Source organism: Amphiura filiformis, unplaced genomic scaffold (assembly GCF_039555335.1).
Source record: "Amphiura filiformis unplaced genomic scaffold, Afil_fr2py scaffold_21, whole genome shotgun sequence".
NCBI lineage: Eukaryota > Metazoa > Echinodermata > Ophiuroidea > Amphilepidida > Amphiuridae > Amphiura > Amphiura filiformis.
The window spans coordinates 990,220-1,012,178 of NW_027305485.1; the positions used below are offsets into that span (position 1 = coordinate 990,220).

The window sequence follows — 21,959 nt, forward strand, 5'->3', positions numbered from 1 at the left end:
TATTTGCCACCTGATTTTCAACATTGCGTTACGTAACAGCAGAGGTCGCGCCTGTAAAAATTACCGGAAGTGAGCTAAGTTGCTGTCGTACTGAATAGGGTGCTTGCACGGAAGATCATAAGTTCAAATCATTCTCCAGATACGCTCCAGAAGACATATGCAAATTAGGGTGATTCACAAAAAATGAAATTGGTATTTTTCAACGGGACACCCCCTCATTTTGTTCATTTTGGTAATAAAATCATACCTGCAAAATATGAAAAAAATTCAAAAAAGTTTAGGGGTGCTACCGGTCAATGAACTTTGTACACAAAGTCAATGGGATTTATGAGCCATTTTCTTTACAACACAAAAAAGCCATGTTAATTTTCCCTGATTGTGCCAAAAATATTTGATCATAGTGTGAGTAATGTCCTTAAAATAAATGCTAAAGAAAATTGTAAAAATGTTAACCCGCTTTCCAGAAAATTGCATTTTTGTGAAAACTGTTACATTTGGGGCAAGGCAGTTGCTGGAACAGCCAAAATATTATGGTACTTGGCTAATATAAAGTTGTGTTTATGGGGCTCTAGCTCTTGTCACAAGTACCTTGCACAAGGTGTAGTTTTGAACTGGCCACTATCCAATGTTGTGACCCCAATTTATATACATTTCTTTTCAACCATGGTGAATCTAATCCTTCCTGTGGTCATTCAATTCAAACAATACAAATCTTCATCAGGTATGGCCATAATGACCACCCTGATACAGATGTATGGATTTTGATAGTTACTATTACATAAGATTTCAAAAGCTGGTATCACCATTGGGGTAAACTAATATGTGAAGAATTTTAATCTTTTTTTCATCAACAGTTCAGTTCAATAAGGTATAAATTTGGGGTGCCTGGTGGGATTCCAGGGGATATCCCAGGGTATTCTTTTCTTGAGCTACACTCCCTCTGTCACTTTTGAACATTTTTATTATTACAGTCAACTATGAACTTTAATTTGGTAAAAACCCATGTTTTCACAAAGTTAGGTATATCATTGAACATTTACTTCAGTTTTGCAAGCCTGGTAGACTTTTTAGGCCCTGAAATAAGCGTTTGAAATTTTTGACAAAAAATCCCATTGACTTTGTGTACAAAAGTTCATTGACCGGTAGCACCCCTAAACTTTTTGAATTTTTTTCATATTTTGCAGGTATAATTTTATTACCAAAATGAACAAAATGAGGGGGTGTCCCGTTGAAAAATACCAATTTCATTTTTTGTGAATCACCCTAATGCAAATGCATGGAGTACAATACCAATCACCTGTAAACTGGTATAGATCAAAGTAAATCTTTGTACTCCATGCATTAGCATATCTTATGGAGCTTGTCTGGAGGATGATTTGAACTAATGACCATTCGTGCAAGCACTCTATTTGACATAACTTTAGAAATATTTGAATAGGGCAACATGAGTAAATAATAAGAAAACAAACATCACGCCCTCGATGCAACTCGCATGTAATCGAAGGCCATAAAGATAACCTGATAACAATAGCTTGACAATAGCTATCTATAATCCGTTACGAGTCCCTTCATACACAGTCCCTGGTCCAATGCATATACTGTGTGTATTGTTCCCGGGTATAGTCAATGCAGTCAAGCAAACATGTATTACAGAAAAGGCTATAGTGTATCACAGGCATGTATTGAATGGCCAGTCATGTCATGTCAGTCATCTATTGGTTTTTTGACCATCGTATCACAGTGATGGCCAATCACAGGCGAAGTAATCAAATAGCAGTGACTGTTGCCTTTGTTACCACATGTCAGTCATCTTGTGATTATTGGACCATGTAAACCTGCAAAAAACGAGCCAAAGTGCAGGCCCTATGCCACCACCACCACCACCACCATCACCACAACCACCATCACCACCATCCACATCCCCCGCTCTGCAGATTCCGAAGTTCTCTCAGTCTTGTTGCATTTTAGGGACCGGGAACTGTGGGGCCACGCCAACTTCGCTTACGAGCTGAGACGAAAGCTGTGAATAAAGTATATTCCAGCCCAGGCATATAAAATAGTGAACGATACCCACCTCTGGATTGTTACACACGCACTGCCCACATATACACTGACCTCGTAGCTGGCACACATTGGTGGAGTTTTGTCTAGAAAAATTAGGATAAATCTGGTTTAAAAGTAACGAAGGATATACAGCAGGTATCACAAAATTACAACGGAACTCTTAACCTCTTTGCTTTGCACCACTGACGTCCCAGGTTCGAGTCCTGGCCGTTCAAAGGCACTGCATTTGGTTAGTAGATCATACGCGCTCTCGTAGGTCTTCCAGGTATTCCGATTTCCTCTTGCATCTAAAAATGGACTTTCGTTCCTGAATTTACTGCCCGCAACCTAAACATCAGATTCAAACTGGCTCAGATTGATGTCATTCCCGTTTATTTATCATATATCTTTTCTGAGGTAGAAACAATTTGAAACAGGGGTGATCTTTTATATAAAGAAAAATTATTTGGTTTCACACGGATACCAATATAGTCATTTTTAAAAGTCAAACAAAACTTCATAACATCGCGAATACGCATACCGAATACAGCTTGACATATCTTCTGGACTAGACCCGGAGTCACTATCGCATTCACACTCCGTTCCATAACGACCCTCGTCACACTCACATTGTCCACACGTAAATGTCCCATTTGCACTACTGCATAACGAACGGTCTTTTATCTAAATGACACAACAAACCACAACATGAAAAACATAATCTTACCGAGGTATAATAGACCATATTCTTTTACATATGTGACGTGTCATGTCAAAAGGAGACACTTTTGGGCAGGATCGTAAATGGAGAAATAGCCAAAAATCTGCTTGGGGTGATTTTTTCACAATTTGGGTTTATTGCGAATTTGTGATGTTATTAATGTTAAAAATATTGTCTGATAGTTTCAGACCAGAATATAATTGGCATCTTGTATTTTTGAGACATCTTTCAAGGTAATTTCTACTTCTCAACATTGTCAATAATATTTTTAAAGGCCGATATCTCAATTTCCAATTTTATAATACCATAACTTACGAACGCAATATCTTCGCTTAGGAGTGTCCGATTTCATTGGGGAAAATAGCGTTGTGGACCAAAATATCTCCATATTTAAGATATGTAAAAACCTCAAAATTGATAACCTGCCCAAAAGTGTCTCCTTTTGACATGACACGTCACATATTCTTATACATAGCATCGACTTAAAAAGCACCTTTCTTGTAATTAAAATCTTGTTGTTAACTATGGATATCAGAATCGCTATCAGTTCACTTTCACCCCGACTGTTGTCCTAATGGTGCAAACAATTGTTTGTACTTAGTTTGTAAATATCCAAACAGCATCTGTACGATTAGGGACAGTCGTAGTTTAACACCCTAAACTTTTTGCTGCAATGTATCAATCACTGGGGAGATCGAAAGTTTGACATTACTCTACAGACGTTTCTCCAGACCTCATAAACTAGCGACGAGTACCCTAATCCAGGGCCGGATTTCCCTTTTTGGGGGCCCTGGGCCAGGCCAAAATTTGGAGGCCCCAACACACCGTGAGGAAGGCATGTTCCTTTAAGTGGCTAGGACTAGGCTTTGACTAGGACATTTGAACGCGAAGCGCGAGAAAAATTTCAAATGTAGACTATTTAAGCCCAAATTGAAGCTGAATTTTGCTATATAACATTAACAGGCCAGTGCGAGCGAAGCGCGCAAAATTGTGCAATATTTGTACCCTATTTTGGTCCAAAACATAGTGTTTTCGGCTAAAGTGAAAAATGCACACTGCACAGGGAATTTTGGGGGCCCCAAAATTTGGGGGCCCTATGGTAAATCCGGCCCTGCCCTAATCACTAAGACCCGCTATTTAAATTTATATTAATTAATAAACGTATTATTAAAATAAAGTATTGATTAACGCACACCAATTAACATAGATTTCTTTAAAATGTATATATATTATTCTTTATATTATTTTGTTATAACTCTTAGTCTATTTCAATATTCATTTTCTTATTTTAAAAAATCTTACCCCTTTACTTTCACAATCACATGAACAAATGACGTCAGCAATTACTGTTAGACTCTCGTCAAATCCAAATGGTCTGATTGTGAATCTGTGTAGCGACACGTCAAACTATACCGTAACACACTCAGATTAAGGGAAGGGATATGAACGTTTGGACAGTATTTATTGTGGGACATTAGAGCACATCAGACATATCGAATCGCATTCTGAATACGAAGAATGTCCTTCTGATATCAAATAATTTTGATTTTTGAAATTCTTAATGTAATACACATTTTATGGCAAATCATTTAAAATTGATATTTTTGATATTTAACAGTACTCGAAGTAAACTTTATAAATCTGATGATTTATACTTAACGTGTATGTAGGTCGGATGAAATGCCGACGATCAATTGAAAATTTTGACCTTTCGTATTGAAGATATGGATTTTTTTTTTTTTTTTTCAAAAAAAAAAAAATTAGGTCTTTTGGGAAAAAAATCCATATCTTCAATATGAAAGGTCAAAATTTTCAATTGATCGTCGGCTTTTCCTCCCAGCTACATATACTTTAAGAATATATCATTAGATTTATAAAATTTACTTCGAGGACTGTTATATATCAAAAATTTGAAAAATATCAAATTTTTGTCATAAAATTTGTATTATATCGTGATTTTCACAAAATGAAAATTATTTGATATCAGAAAGACATTATTCGTATTCAGAATGCAATTCGATACGTCTGTGGTGCTCTCATGTCCCATAAAAATACTGTCGAAACGCTCTAAACGCTCATTTCAGATCCCTTAAGTTCTACAAGATACTTGTTAAGATTATAAGATTATGACTTACACACACAGACGAATAAAATGTGCCATTTTTTTAAAAAACAATATGATATATGAGATTCAGTTGCAGTTAAACGGCCTCCTTTTAAGCCCATCTACACGATGCAATTGTACTCATTAGGAAACGAATTTGGAGAAAACCTTCCGTTAATAAAATACTATGCTGAGCCACCAGCCTGGGTGGCTCACGCTCCAGTAATTTCAGATGATTGAACTCAGTAATACATCAAAGAATGTCTTCCAATTCATGAAAACAAATAGATAATCAGCTTATCGGATTAAAAGCTTAGAGCGAAGGTCTTGCTGCTCAGCGAGTGTTTGTAATTATCAGAAGGTTTTCTCCAAATTCATTCTCTAATGTTGCAATATAGAACTTCCCTGAGCACAATGCAATGGTATTACACCATGTAGGTGGGTACATTGCAATGACATCGATATCCTTCTTCAAATTTGCAATATAACAGTACTCCATTTCTATGCAACCAAGAATTAAATCCAGTGACCCTTTTTAGCCAATTAGATTTCTTTGTCAAAGACCATCGATGGAATCTGCTTTTTGGTTAATTTTTGCCTGCCAACACCAAATATAATAAAGGTTATCCGTGTTCTATAAGCTGCATATCCTATCAGCGACTGCTATATATTGTTTAGGACTTTCAACAGAAGTACCTGCATGTGCCACCATGCCTGTTTCAAAATAGCCCGCCAAAGTCATGCAGGTACTAGTAACTCCGAGGTCGTGCATTGAATTGGTTTGAATTAGGAATACTACGGGAACCATCGCCTTTTGTTAAAAGTCACATATGAGTAAAATTGAAATATATGTTGTGGTATTTTAAATATAAAAACAAAATTAGCAGAAAGCTGCGATTATTTAAATACAAAGGAGAGGAGCGATCTGTCGTATATGAAAGGAATTGTCAAACGTAAATCAGGAGATCGTTATAGAGATGAACGTATACAATAATTATTAGAAAACAACGACAAAAAACAATTCATACGTTTGTTGTCCCCCATTAGGTGAACAATCTTGAGCCAAAATCTCTACATCAAACTCAACAACTTGTTGAAGTAGCAGATCAGTACATTTGGATGAACCTGGAACCGGGCCTTGAGCGACACAATAGGACGTGTAAGAGATATCGATATTGTCTGGAGAAGTGTCTCCCACGTTGACTTCGGACGTAATTTGCTGAAGGTATCGAAACGATGAAACCAGAGAAACGGTTAATATCTTTGTTACGGTTAGTAAGGAAAATTGTGCTTTCGCAGCGTCAACGTTTCGGAAATATGGGGAGCTAAGCAAACGAAGATAAAAAGGCGAGAAAAGAAGAAGACCAAAATAAAGAAGATAAAGAAAAGTACAAGACGACGATAAAGAACAAGAAAAAGGCGGAAGAAAAGAAAGGGATGGAGAAGAAGGAGGAGAGCAGGAAGGACATTTACGGTTAATGTGGAATATGGTTGAGATAGGTAATTTCTATAATGCACTTGTTTGTTTGTTTGTTTGTTTTCTTGCTGGGAAATTGACATAAAGAGATAAAGATGCACTCACCAAACTGGTATAACCAGTCAAACTATCAAATTTAACGTCGAAGATAATCAACCGCATGACCTGATATGGTAATTGTGTGGTGTTTATTTTTTATTCTGAACTTTAAATGCCCTATAACTTGGTAACTTGCATTCGATGTTGTCAGACAGGAATGCTGCATGGAATCCATATTAACAATAATTAACCCAATTTAATCGTGCCTTTTATTTTTCTAATCATGCTTAATGAACATATTGTACAAACCTTGTATGCATTGGTCACAAGCCGCACTACATTTAATGAATTCGAAGCTAGTGGACCTAATTGGGAACCTTCGATTAATTGTTTCAATTCCTGGAATAAAAAAAATTAAAAACAATATTTTAGAACATAAATTGCTTTGAATGTTGACTACGAAACCGTTTCTCTTAGGAAATAAAATGGCGAAGCGTTAAGCTGAATTTATACTCGATCGCTTTTGCAGAAAAGCGATTTTCACGCATGCTCAATGTTTATTTACATTTCCAGAGCGTCATGCCGATCAAATCGCCAAGGCAAAAACGACGTCGCTTTTGCAAGTTGAAGAAATCTCAACTTCCCTGCGATATCGCTTGACACGTGAATGCGTCAACCAATCATATACAACCATCTGAATCTATTATTTTGCTAATTAATTTACCTTTCTCGAATATTAACTTTTGGTGATGAATTAATTCAAAGCAATAATTATTGACAGCAACTGATGTTTTAAAAATGTATTTTGTGGCATTTAGAATATTTTAATTGTCGTCTGCAATCGCTATCGCCGTGATAAGTATAAATGCAAAAGCGACGAGCGATACATCGCAAAATTCGGCGATTGCCCATCGCTTTTCAAAAGCGTTTCATCGCAATCGCTCGGCGATTGAGTATTAATTCAGCTTTAGGCGCCGAAAACAAATAGTACATGGTGTTACGTAGAATTATCATAAGTCAGTGCAAAATTTGCTACACTAGTGGAACCAAGGTTTTTTTGCACCCTTATATGCTAGGTAACAAGACTTGAGTTGGTTCCATTTTTTTCAAATGTGTCTTCGGCGGCCATTTTGAAATTCAAAATGGCCACTATATTTAGCCTTTTTTAAGCCGCATTTGTCCGAAAGCGCACAAATTCATATTTTTCTTAATGATTATTTATACTTTTGATTCTCAAATCCCACAAAGAACATAATTAGGATCATTTTCTAGAATCCAAGATGGCTGCCAAATCCAAAATGGCCGCCAATTTGTCTAAAATGGTCTGCCAGCTATAAGGACATTGATTTCTTTCCTTTTTTGCTGATTATTTTCACTTCTTATGTTTCTGAGAATCCACTGAGAACTAAAAACTTAATTTAGTCCATTTTTTCCAATCCAAGATGGCCTCTAAATCCAAAATGGCCGCCTTCTATTAAAATATGGCATACCGCTTATAGGCAATTACTATCATTGAGAGTAAAATACATGTATCTCATTTCTGTCAGATATGGATAAGAAAATTATTCTGAACATGTTATAGTAGTGCAACAACATTGTTTAAGGAGAATCTGGGCGCATTTCACCTTTCAAATGGCCGCCAAAGTGTCTTGAAATTGGCTAAGATTAATTTTTCAGCATTTATGCAATGAAATGCAGAAAATCATGTTTTTAAAAGTTGAAATTTCAATGTAATTCAACTTTAGACATTTATGATAGAGCTGACCTTGAGGCATTTAAATGCCTAGTTGTCATCATCTATGTTATCAGTATTTTCAAGTTCCTCAGTTTGGTGCACAGCTGTATTGGTACACTCTTCATCTGCTCCGCAAGCACATGCTTCTGGACAAGTCAGATCGTGTCGTCTGCAGGAACATCTTCTGGAGCATTTGCTTATTCCACACCCGCACCTAACAAGCTCGACAACAGACTCGGGAGCTATTGTAATGTCTGACAGGATAGGTACTGGAATGTTATCTGCCTCACTCGACCATCCTAGCTTGAACGGGTCTGGAATATTTGGATTTACCACAAGGTCTTGACTTCAAACATATGCTTGCATATGCGCCAGCAGAATGTGTTGATGCCACGCACCAGGAGTTGGAGGGATTGTATCAGTCCCCCCTGGTTGGCTCTTGAAGCGTTTCCATCTCAGTTTTTCAGCTGTATTGGCCTCTAGGTCATTTTTTGTGCCAATGAGTCTGCACAAAAACCTCTCACAGCCTGAAACAACACTTTGAGAAGGCATTTCTGCATCACCAAGTAGACTCAGTGCTGTGAGTTCTTCAGGTGTTACTTCGGTGAAGGCCTTGAAGGCAGTCTTCTTGCCTATACCTCTGATATGTCCACATGTGTCGCATCCTGTTAAACAATGAAATCCCGGAAGCGCTGCTGCTTTTGATCTCCCAAGACGGATCATGTATTGGTTTCAGCAAGATTTTTCTTCTGTTGTCACCTGTACCCATAAGCATGGTTGTCTGAAGACCAAGAACCATGAGTCCTCGAAGAGCAAGGACCATAACATCTGTATCTTGGGTCATGATATGGGCATTCTTTCCAGCTTCAGAGATCTCTGTTGCATGTAGCATCATTAGAGTGTCTGCTTCCTCTTGTGTACTAACACCTGTCGATGGCTGAACATCATTCATGTTGCTTTTTACATGCAGACGTGTTACAGTGACTACTGGAATCTTCAGCTGCAAAACTTTGTTTGCCAGGTAGATTGTGAGGGAGTCCTTAGTTTTATTGTTAGCCAAAATAGCTCTGAGTCATGGATGGGGGTTGCGTCAGCAACAATGTAGGCTCTCGCTGATGATTGGACTCCTAACTTGCGACGTCTGATTATATCTTTGATTGAATTTTCTCTTCCATAATTATCAAAGATGACACGGCAACCTTCATAGTCCCTGTAACACGTCTGCATGTGAAAAGCAACATGAATGATGTTCAGCCATCGACAGGTGTTAATACACAAGAGGAAGCAAACACTCTAATCATGCTACATGCAGCAGAGATCTCTGAAGCTGGAAAGAATGTCCATATCATGACCCAAGATACAGATGTTATGGTCCTTGCTCTTCAAAGACTCACGGTCTTCAGACAACCATGCTTATCGGAACAGGTGACAACAAAAAGGGAAATCTTGCTGAAACCAATACATATCCGTCTTTTGACATCAAAAGCAGCAGCGCTTCCGGGATTTCATTGTTTAACATGATGCGACACATGTGGACATATCAGAGGTATAGGCAAGAAGACTGCCTTCAACGCCTTCACTGAAGCAACACCTGGCGAACTCACAGCACTGAGTCTACTTGGTGATGCAGACATGCCTTCTCAAAGTGTTGTTTTAGGCTGTTAGAGGTTTTTGTGCAGGCTCATGGCCCGGCTCATGGGCACAAAAAATGACCTAGAAGCCAAAACAGCTGAAAAACTGAGATGGATACGCTTTAAGAGCCAACCAGGGGGGGGATTGATAATATCCCTCCAACTTCTGGTGCGTGGCATCAACACATTCTGCGGGCGCATATGCAAGCATATGTTTGGAGTCAAGACCTTGTGGTAAATCCAAGTATTCCAGACGCGTTCAAGCTAGGATGGTCGAGTGATGCAGATAACATTCCAGTACCAATCCTGTCAGACATTGCAATAGCTCCCGAGTCTGTTGCCAAGCTTGTTAGGTAAGGATGTGGAATAAGCAAATGCTCCAGAAGATGTTCCTGCAGACGACACGATCTGACTTTTACAGAAGCATGTGCTTGTTGAGCAGATGAAGAGTGTACCAATACAGCTGTGCACCAAATGAGGAACTTGAAAATACTGATAACATAGATGATGACAACTAGGCATTTAAATGCCTCAAGGTCAGCTCTATCATAAATGTCTAAAGTTGAATTACAATATTGAAAGTTCAACTTTTAAAAACAAATCTTAGTCAATTTCAAGACACTTTGGCAGCCATTTTGAAAGGTGAAATGCACCCACATTCTAATTAAACAATGTTGTTGCACTACTTTAAAATGTTTAGAATAATTTTCTTATCTACATCTGACAGTAATGAGATACATGTGTTTTACTCTCAATGATAGTAATTGCCTAAAGCGGTATGCCATATTTTAATAGAAGGCGGCCATTTTGGATTTAGAGGCCATCTTGGATTGGAGAAAATGGACCAAATTAAGTTTTTAGTTCTCAGTGGATTCTCAGAAACATAAGAAGTGAAAATAATCAGCAAAAAAGGAAAGAAATCAATGTCCTTATAGCTGGCAGACCATTTTAGACAAATTGGCGGCCATTTTGGATTTGGCAGCCATCTTGGATTCTAGAAAATGATCCTAATTATGTTCTTAGTGGATTTTGACAATCAAAAGTATAAATAATCATTAAGACAAATATGACTTTGTGCGCTTTCGGGACAAATACGGCTTAAAAAAGGCTAAATATAGTGGCTATTTTGAATTTCAAAATGGCCGCCGAAGACACATTCGAAAAAATGGAACCAACACAGGTTTTGTTCGTAGGGGTATTCAGAAGATAAAAAGCATTGTTTCCACCAAAGGGGTGACACTAAATTCACGGTTGTTCTATTAGCAACGCAAAACCTATGAACAATTCCGCTGGTTTACTAGCTAGAAAGTGAGGCCAGTTATCGATCCGTTATGAATAATTCATGTTCGACCCCTTGGATCATGATAATTGATATTGGCAAATAACAACGTTGTTAGTTTTGCGAACTTTGCCTGTTCAATGAGAGTATAGCGCGCCCCCAATACATCTGGGCACAAACCAGGCGAAAACGATCCAGTTTAATGAAATGGCGGACGGGTATTCCCATCAGGCACCAGTGAGATGTTTTTTCAAAGAAAGTCTACTAATTTGATATGAAATGACATTTTGCAATAGCAAAGTCATAATTAGGACTTGCTGTCAATAATATGAAGGAAATATGTGACAGAGGCAAGGTGTGAAATACAAGTAGTATTTGAAGTTACAATAACCTTTGATACCCGACCTGACCTTCCATCATGGTGCCTTATTCGTCTTATGTATTTCTATTATGCTCTCAAGTAAAATATAATACCAATATGCACTAAGCAGACAGAATGTTACTTGGCCCCAGCATGAATTATTGATTTTATACGGAGGTAAAGAAATGCACAGTTGACTATACGACTATGCAAGCCGTGCAACAATACTCCAAATATTTACGGTAAATCTGAATAGTGGTCACATGTTGATATATCATGTGTTCGGGAAATCACGTGGCAACATTTTAAGATTTCAGGCTTGTTTACTAGTTAATTGCCATTTGTACTCTTTATTATTTATCTTTGTTAATTAACATATATTTTAAATGCTGATAAATCGTGGTTGGCTGCCCATGATATCTGTAAAATTCAATGTTTTATGAATATAATTCTACCACGCAGAGGGGTCACGCAGCAGAATTTCACACCACCTGACTTAGCTAGATTTCGAAGCTCTGCTCTTCAAATTCATGTAAATTTCAAAGTTTATACACTTAATATATTTAATATGATACTAATTTTTTGTTATAACCAACTGGTACACGAAATATACTAGCTTTTTACCTATACAGAAAGGTGATTATCAGCCTTCACTCAGCAATTTGACATGCCCGGCATATGCAGCCATTCGCCGTCTGGATAACATGACTGTCGCCCTCAATACGTCTGGGCACAAATTTAAATAACAATACGCTCTTTACATATCAATGCGGCCTCATGCTAATTAAAGCTGCCGCTTCCAGGAGTTCTTCTATGGTTCCACTAGTGTAGCAAATTTTGCACTGGGTGACGTAACACCATGCACTATTAGCGGCAATACATTCAAAGGTTACCCTAAATGACGTATAGCTATTTTGGTTTTTCATTCGGAAGTTCCAATATTAATACCATGGGAAGACGCAACTGTTCTTGCGCATTAAATTAGAGTGATTTTACCATTCACTTTCTACTTCCAGATCAATCAGCAAAGAATCCAATCCTAGATGTTAAAGGATTTGGCTCTTAAAGAACGGCGCTGTAGTGGCACCCTTTTTTCAGGTGTCTTAAAACTATAAGGCACCTGTCTTGTCTTAAAACCCTTTGCGGCAATTTCTGAAAATTTTTTCAGTGCTTGTTGTAAATAGATTATTGAGTAGGGCAACGTACAATAATAAATATGCCTTTTTTTTTAAACAAATCGGATACAGTTTTCATAATACATCAATTTATATTTTCTTTGTATCCTATTGTTTTGTTTTTATCAATAATCAGTGCTAAAATCAGGCTCATTAATGTGTAATTTTTGCTCATATTTTGCTCAAATGTTCATGGTACTTTTATTTTGCATATGAGCAGGGGAAAATTTTTCAGATCTGATATTTTCAACAAAACTGTTTTATCAAAATACACGTAAACATGTTAATGCAAATTTGATATTTGGTATCAAATTAGAAATGTACCATATCACGAAATCAAGGATTATTCTAACAATTCAGCAGACAAGAATCACATACCGTGTACACGTCGTAATGAGTGTTTTGAGTAACAGCGAGGACTGGTACAATATTTTTCTCTCGAAGCATGGCATTGATTTGTCCAACAGATGGAAAATCCTGCACGTTGCGTAAATATTGAAAGAAGTACATTATATTTAGAAAATGAATTATTCATGTAACACACAAGCTCACTTCCCCATCTACACAAAGATACACACACAAAGACATTGATATAGACGAATCCAAATACACGCATTCCTACACCTGACTAGCAACCTTTAGTTGGGTCCCCGTCGGCTACAATGCATCCAAAATGTGAAATGATTCGGCCTTGGCGGAAATTTTAAACTGCATTCCATCACCCGTTTTACACCTTCCGCGAAAACACAGGTAGACAAAAGAATGATTTAAGTTTACAACACAATACAGTTCCAACAGTTGTGCAAATAAAAGCCGCCTTACACCTAGAGAAGGTCGAGGAGGGTTAATAGAATAATACAATAGAGATAATTCCGCAGGTAATCCCGTCGCATCTATTCATAGATGTACAAATGGATGAACAAAAGGACTATGTATGAATAGATGCGACAGGATTACCTCTATTGTATATATTATTCTATTAACCCTCCTCGTCTTTGCATCTTCTCTAGGTGTTAGGCAGCATTTATTTGTACAATGGGACGCTAAAAAAAACAGGTTGGTGCTAGAGGCTACACAAAATGGACGACCAAATCCTGACCATGACTTGGCTCGTTGGATTCGTCTATAGTATCGAAGGGGATTACCGATAAGGGAAGCCAACATCTTGGACTATGTGAAGGAGATCTAATACTTAATATAAAGGGTGTCCGCCCCATGTGCATGATTTTTCTCGGGATAGGGAAAACACCTTTCGTTTTGATATGATTATAGAACTTGCTGAAGAATAGTAAGACCTGTGGAAATATTAAGATCACCATTAGTCAAGAAGCAAGGTCCAGAATCAGTTTTAATATCATAATCTGACCTCAAGGAATATGAAAAAACTTGGGTGACAAAAATGCACCTTGCTCAGAAAACAATTGAGGCCATACAAGGGTCAAATTTCAAACTTGATCAGATCTTGTAATAACCCACGTCAAAGTCATAACGATTCAGAAAAAGTATGGTTTGACCTATCTGAGATGCATGGTTCTCGAGTTATAAGTAAAAGAGTCAAAGCCGCGCCAACAATTAACCCCAATCATGGGCAAAAATAGTCCAAAATACCAACAATTGTACGCGCGCACATTGTTCAAATGAAGTTAATGAACCCCTTTTAAGCTCCAAGACTCTGACAATTTCTCTTTAAATATTCAGTATATTATGTAGCCTACCGATAATACCCGATCACATTGATGCAACCAGGATTTTTTTCACAACTTATAAGTTCCCCCTATTACTTTTTAAAATAAGTCAAAAAATATAAAAATGTAAAAAGATATGTATAGCCCTATTTGTTTTACCCCTGTGGACCAATTTATAGCGTCACACATCATTGCGTTCAGTCACAATGGTTAATTGTGTAAGAAAAGAGGCCGTTTTAAAATTGCACCTGAGTCCATAGCAGTCAGGTTTTCTTTAACAAACACATGCATAGTCCTGGCCTACTGTATTGTTTGAGATCTGACTCCTATGGACTCAGATGCCACTGTTTAAAACGATCTCTTTTTTTTACATAATGAACCATTGTGACTGAACGCAACATTTGACGTATGATGCTATAATTTGGTCCATATGTGAAAAACAAATAAGGATACTTATGTCTTTTTACACGTTGCATTTCGTCAAATATTTTACGATTTATTTAAAAAAAGTATTTAGGGGGAACTTATAAGTTGTTGATCCTATACAAAGCATAATGTGTTTTATTTCTCTTCTTACCTGCTCAGCTGATTTCATATATACATTTGTAACCGGGTCAAGACGACACTGTCCATCGTTTGGTTGAACAATCCCCGCTAGCTGTCATAGAGAGTCATTGCAACAGTTCATTATTTACGCCAATTAGGTACTTGCTCAATTGAATACCTGAGTGGAAGAAGGGCCCAACTCCATCAAAACTGTTTTTGAGATATTAACAAACTTAATATTTGGAAAAGTTTTAGAGACAGAATGCTTCCAACTTCATGAGACCTTTCACCATGACCATACATTTACATTCATGTGAAATGATATGATGTTTCTATGGCAACGGTAGAGGTAGTGATACAAGCCGGAGTTGGGCCCTTCTTCCAATAATACACTGGAAGTGCTAGTTCCGTAAGCAGATGTGTTATAAATAGCTACAGAAATTGGATAATTTTATCTTTTAATTGCACAAGTAGAAACATATATCCACGACGGTGCTGCAGTTTGTATGGATACCTCCTCGTATAACCATGATAACTCTTGTAACTTGTGTAATTCATAGTCTTCCGGATGGTCCGACTGAAACTTGTTTGGGAAATGTTGCGAAAGGGGTTGCGTCTTGAGCTGCTGATCTTTGGGTCTATTTGCAACGCATGCCTAACTCTAGCAATGTTTACTTGTGATCTAGCAGTTCGCAGTCTTCAAGATCCCGAAGCTTCGGACTGCCGGATCACTAGAGTCACATGATTTAAAGCTTGCCTACATTCTTATATTGCTTACTAACATGTACTTGATATCCGATCAGCTGTGGGAAACTGGAGACGAAAGAGACAATGAACTTCACGCGGACCCCTATAGTCTCATGAAACTTTGTCGCCATTATTGAAGTGCAATATTGTACTTGGCTCGTTTGCTTGTGTGCAGTGCAATAAAATTGAAATTGAAAACTTAAAAAAGAACTCTTGGGGCCCATCTTTAGGCCATAATTTAGCCACTAGGCATTATTGATCGAAACCACTCCTGCTACACAACTTTATTTTGCATTTAAATATCGCGCTATACCAGTCAATACACTACCATGACCACCCCTACATGCTTGGGTTTGCAGTAAGCAAGTACAACAATTGTTTGTTTTTTTTATTTATACGTTCATTTTGCTCTTTACAATGATATTTTCATTTACATCGGATTCCTTCTAGATTTCGTACTAAAGCACCACACACATGAGGTTGCTTCATTTTGAATCACCCTGTATCATTATAGATGGTATTATTACACCTCATGCATATTCATGAGTAAATCAGGCCACTTAATTGGTCAATCACAAATAACACGACCTATTACACCGTGCGATAGTTTTCCCTATCACCACGATAACCTCATCCCCATAGTCAAAGTCAAAACAAATACTACATGGTTTATATCGGGGGAAAAGGGCTCACTATTTTCCCTCGGTACTGTCTTCGGGCCTATCACCCCTCACCCTCCGGGTTCGGGTGTAGGCCGTAGCCAGTACCGAAAGAAAATAGTTTGCACTATTTCCCCTCTAACCATGTAGTATTTGTATAATATCTTCATACCTTTCCGTCTCCGGCCATATGAAAGCCTGCGTCCGTTGCGTAAACTACAATTCGTCGGGCACGATCTCTCCAGCCGATTTGATCCTGCGAAAAAGAAAATAGAAGCAACAAAAATTGTGTAGATTCAAACTCTACCCTGGCATTGGTTAACATGGTCAAAAATCCATGCAAAGGTTTTACATAGATATAAAGAAAATAGCATTTACACATTCGAGTAAATAGACTGGGTCATTTTGGAAAAACAATGACAGGCTCATTTACTATTGAAATCATACACATGGCCAACATTTCTAATCACAAAGTGATATATCCTATACCTGTTCCGAAGTGGTACAAGTTTAACGGCGCATAAGGCAATAGAAACAAATAAGTTCGATCATTTGATCGACCATCGATACCTTATTATTTATTAAATCAATTAATTGACTATTGTTAATTGTGATAACATATGAATTTTAGTATGTATTGATATTGACCAATATAAAGTTATCATTAATTCTCATCATTAATAACAAACATCGAAACAGCATCGACGGTCGATCCAAAGATCGAACAAATTTGGTTCTGGTGCCTAACTGCACCTAGGAATAAAAAGCCAACGGGGACATTTTATTTTTTTAAGAACACTATCTTAAATATGATATTAATACGTGTAATTTTTAATTAAATTTCTTGACGAGTTTGAATAGATACATAATTGTAGCTGAATTTCACTGGAAAATACAAGTTTCATCAAGCTATAAATGTAGTGAGATATAGATGATATAAATGCACAATTTACATACCCTAGAGGTACCTTAGCATGGTGATGAAGTGTATAGTATCATGAGCAGAATCGGTTTGGAACTATAGATTTTTCAATTAGAAATACGTGATTTGGTTTCATGCCAAAAATGACCAAGTCGGCAAAATTAGGCAATTTTCATCTAGAAACACTGGGACATGTGATCCAAGGATTATCACTTTCATGAAAGATGGATCATCATATCTAAATTTAGAATGATTTTACCATTCTCATTCCCGAAAGTCAGTTAAGTTTAAAAAAAAAACACCCTTAAGTTTTGACCCCTGTATAACCCTATGGAGTCATTTCTGGGGTTATTTTGAGGGTCATAGACTCAAAATAACGCTTGTTCACCAGATTTTTGGATTCAGCGGGTTCAAATTAGTAAAGATACCTTGGTTATCAACTATCAACTTTTACTAACACATGCCTAGTCTAGTCATAATATATCATGCAATCACCTACCTCACATGCAGCCACTTGCATCAAAGCATCTAAACCTCCTTCTGGAGTATCTAAACTTGTGGAGACTGACACATTTCCAACACTTTCCTGATAATAAGAACAATAGTAGTAGTAGTAGTAGTAGTAGTAGTAGTAGTAGTAGTAGTAGTAGTAGTAGTAGTAGTAGTAGCAGTAGCAGTAGCAGTAGTAGCAGTAGCAGTAGCAGCAGCAGCAGAAGCAGCAGTAGTAGTAGTAGTAGTAGCAGTAGCAGTAGTAGCAGCAGCAGCAGCAGCAGCAGCAGCAGCAGTAGTATTAGCCTGGTGCCAGCAAAATGACGTCAATACAACGTATGAACGTTGTATAGTGGTTGTAGAATTATTGGAAATGAAAGATTTCTGACATAAATTGGTTGGTTTAACGTTGAAATAACATAATTTTATGACCGTGGGCAAATTTTGGTTGGTTTAACGTTGTAATAACAAAATTTGCCCACAGTCGTAAAATCTTGTTATTACAACGTTAAACCAGCCAATTTACGTCAAAACAACTTTCATAATTATACAACCATCCTACAACCACTATACAACGTTCAGACGTTATATTGACGTCATTTTGCTGACGTGCCCATTGGGAGTAATATATATATATTGTTGTAGATACACGTTTATTAAGTGGAAAACTGTAAATTAATTCAATTACTTTACTACTTTTAAAGTCGCTTACTGGAATCACTTTCGCGCTCTTTTGCTTCGTGGTTCTGATCATTATTTCCTAGCAACGGCTAGAAGACGCCATTGAAGTTGATATATTCTTGTCCCTGGTCATGATGACGATTTTTTATCAGTTACTCACTTCAGGACCATTCTTAGAGCCTATACACAATGTAAGCTTTCGTAATTTTCCGCAGTTAACATTTAAAAAAGGAGTTTTATTAACATCATGTAAATAACCCCAATACTCACCTTAAATATGCCAATCTCATTCGTAAGAGGAAGTTGATTTTTAAAACTGAATGGAAGATCGCAAGATAAGCAACACCCATCGTTTAAACACCTGTTTCGAAAAAAAGGCAAAACAAAGAAAGCAATCGTTTTAAGGGATCTGGAATGAGCGTTTTGACAGTATTGTTTGTGGGACATGAGAGCACATCAGACATATCGAATTGCATTCTGAATACGAAGAATGTCTTTCTGATATCAAATAATTTTCATTTTTTGAAATTCACGATATAATACAAATTTTATGACAAATCATTAAAATTTGATATTTTTCACATTTTTGATTTATAACAGTCCTCGAAGTAAATTTTATAAATCTAATGATATATTCTTAAAGTGTATGTAGACGCGAGGAAAAGTCGACGATCAATTGAAATTTTTGACCTTTCATATTAAATATATGGATTTCCCCCAAAAGACCTATTTTGTTGGTGTTTTGGGAAAGAAATCCATATCTTCAATACGAAAGGTAAAAATTTTCAATTGATCGTCGGCATTTCATCCCACCTACATACACTTTAAGTACATATCATCAGATTTATAAAGTTTACTTCGAGTACTGTTAAATAACAAAAATATCAATTTTTAATCATTTGCCATAAAATGTGTATTATTTGATATCAGAAGGACATTCTTCGTATTCAGAATGCAATTCGATATGTCTGATGTGCTCTAATGTCCCACAAAAAATACGGTCCAAACGCTCATACCCCATCCCTTAAGCGTGTTACGCGTGATCAAAACTCTGATAGTGATAGATGACACCCGAAATTACGCGATTGTCCAGTCAGATTATGTGTTTACGAACTAGACCACTCCCACTGAATAAGAATTGGAGAATATCACACGGCAGAGGATAGTAAAAACAAATATTCTTATCGTTTATTCACATTCTTTTAGTCAGATAATATTATATTATTATACTTGGAGTAACATAACCTATATGTGACCCGTTCTAACAAAACCAGGAACAAGTCTCATTTTTGATATTTCATAATTTGAATAAGAATGTAAGCACGGGACAATAAGCTTCAAAATGATACCAAAATTATATACATAGCATCAATACTTTTCAAGATATGGAATATATTGTAAATGATACCTTGATATTTTTGTTGAACGGCTATTCGAGTAATGGGCTCATTAGTTTCCTGCTTTACACAGGATTGAATAGTGATTATCATAGTTCAACTGTCAATTATTGATTAAATAAGCCTCTTTTTAATAAGTACTTTCTAGGATTTGAAAGTCCACTCAGTCCCAAGGTCAAATACCATGAAATAAAGAATTCCAAAATTTGATTTTTTTTTTTTTTTATGGGAATGTCATCTTTAAAGGCCTATAACTCAAAAACATGCCTGGCGACTTGTTCCGGGCTTTGTTGGAGCGGATCACATATTTGGTTGCAATCGGTCAAGTACCTAGATTAAATTTTTGGTTTTGGTCATGTGGTTTGCCATTGTTGTGGCTAAGATATACCAGGAGAAAGACAACATTGCTCAAAGAAACAATGTTGGCTTACAAAGAAACAATACTGCTCCAAAACAATAGCAAACAAGCTTAAGCTATAAATTAGCCCCCGATAGAGGGCAGGGCCCCAGGATCAAACATCAAGGTCGGCTGAGGCCGGTGACTCTCATACGACAACTAAATACTCCAAGTGGGACCCCAATATAAGGGCCCCGCAGGGCAAGAGTAACCTTAATGTAACATTTACTAATGTAATATCCCAACAACAACCTTAATGTAAAACAGAGGGCGCTGTTTACCGCCGTATATTCAGTTTCATAGACTGAATACGAGTATGGGTTCAATGCCATAGACACTGCATATTAAAGAGACCAGGTTGGATTTGTACAACCCCGGCCGTATATTATGTGTTTACTACAACATTGCTACAAACGTGCTTCAAAAGTTTTGAACTATATTAAAAAGTAATTCCTTTATTATTATACAAGTAGGTTACCATAATTTATCATCTCTTACGTAACATCGAACAAGGTAAATGGTAAGGTGGTCTTATCAACAAATGATCCAAACCCCAGCTGTAAATCGGTCGTTAGATTTTTCAGTTCTCGTTCTATAAAAAGAAAAGGGTATAACAACTGGGTGAATAATACTTAATGATTAGCTCCCAAAAATATTCTGATTTTGGCACACATGTGGTATTACATATACGACTTACTACAGTTATATAAGGCTAAAAGGTGAAATACAAGCATTTGGGCTCCACACTGTTAACATTCAGGTCACCTAATTAATTTGATTTAAATAATATTGTATTTTACCACTGAGACACCTTGCGAAGGAAGTGATTCTGGCTTTAATAGGGGGATTTGTTAGCAATCCCCTGTGAGTCCGTGCGCCACAGTTGTTTGTGCTCTTGGTCTGAGATATTTTGCGCGCTGGTTCGATCCCCAGTGGTTTTGATTTTTTCACTCTCTCGGTTTATTTATTATAATGTCATTTCACCCAACCTTTTCAATTCGGCAAACACCTAGGTGACCTATGACTGTGCTATTTCTGAGGAAACGAAATGTCATAGATAGTGAAATAATTATTCCTTGTTTACATTTTGTCATCAAAATGGCGCACATTTTTTGTTTGTGATCTGTGTGTCGCCTGTAACTGGTAAATGCAGAGGCACAAGTCGAGATAAGCCTAACTACTTATTTTCTGATTTTTGGAATTCTTATAACCAGGGAATACAGCTGTATATATAATCATTCAATAGAAGATTAACGGGATAATCCTATATTATAATACGTTTTAGCAACATTTGAGCAATTTTGGTCATGTTGGTGTAGCCCCATTCGCTTCTGTGGTGGTGTGAATGTAATAAGCGACATTCATTGCTGATCATTGGATTTATTAGAATTATAACATACTATTAATGCTATTAAGTGAGTTAATATAGTTTACCTAGCCCCTCTGCAAGTCCTTTAACATTTTGGATATCAGGCTTTAGAGATTGACTTAAATCCATGAGATAATACAAATCCAACGGATAATCCTTTGCAAGGCGTACTTGTAGTCTTATTACTTGTGGTTCGCCTGAAATATTGAAAATATGAATATAGAATTAAGGGCTGGGGTATGAACGTTTGGACAGTATTTATTGTGGGACATTAGAGCACATCAGACATATCAATTGCATTCTGAATACGAAGAATGTCCTTCTGATATCAAATAATTTTGATTTTTGAAATTGGCAATGTAATACACATTTTATGGCAAATGATTAACAATTGATATTTTTGATATTTAACAGTACTCGAAGTAAACTTTATAAATCTGATGATTTATACTTAAAGTGTATGTAGGTGGGATGAAAAGCCGACGATCAATTGAAAATTTTG

General features: G+C 36.9%; 1 protein-coding gene across 1 annotated transcript in view; it reads right to left on the reverse strand.

Annotated features, from left to right (window-relative positions):
* The window catches only part of LOC140143365 (integrin beta-1-like), a 37,864-nt gene that overhangs the window by 12,987 nt on the left and 2,918 nt on the right, over positions 1-21,959 (reverse strand). The window contains exons 3-14 of the mRNA XM_072165220.1: positions 21,523-21,654; positions 20,587-20,680; positions 18,565-18,655; positions 17,624-17,710; positions 16,375-16,458; positions 14,828-14,908; positions 12,944-13,042; positions 6,694-6,783; positions 5,897-6,087; positions 4,067-4,151; positions 2,585-2,727; positions 2,075-2,147 (exon numbers count right to left, since the gene is read on the reverse strand). Of these exons, the coding sequence (XP_072021321.1) occupies positions 2,075-2,147; positions 2,585-2,727; positions 4,067-4,151; positions 5,897-6,087; positions 6,694-6,783; positions 12,944-13,042; positions 14,828-14,908; positions 16,375-16,458; positions 17,624-17,710; positions 18,565-18,655; positions 20,587-20,680; positions 21,523-21,654 (1,250 nt within the window). The remainder of the gene's footprint in view (positions 1-2,074; positions 2,148-2,584; positions 2,728-4,066; positions 4,152-5,896; positions 6,088-6,693; positions 6,784-12,943; positions 13,043-14,827; positions 14,909-16,374; positions 16,459-17,623; positions 17,711-18,564; positions 18,656-20,586; positions 20,681-21,522; positions 21,655-21,959) is intronic.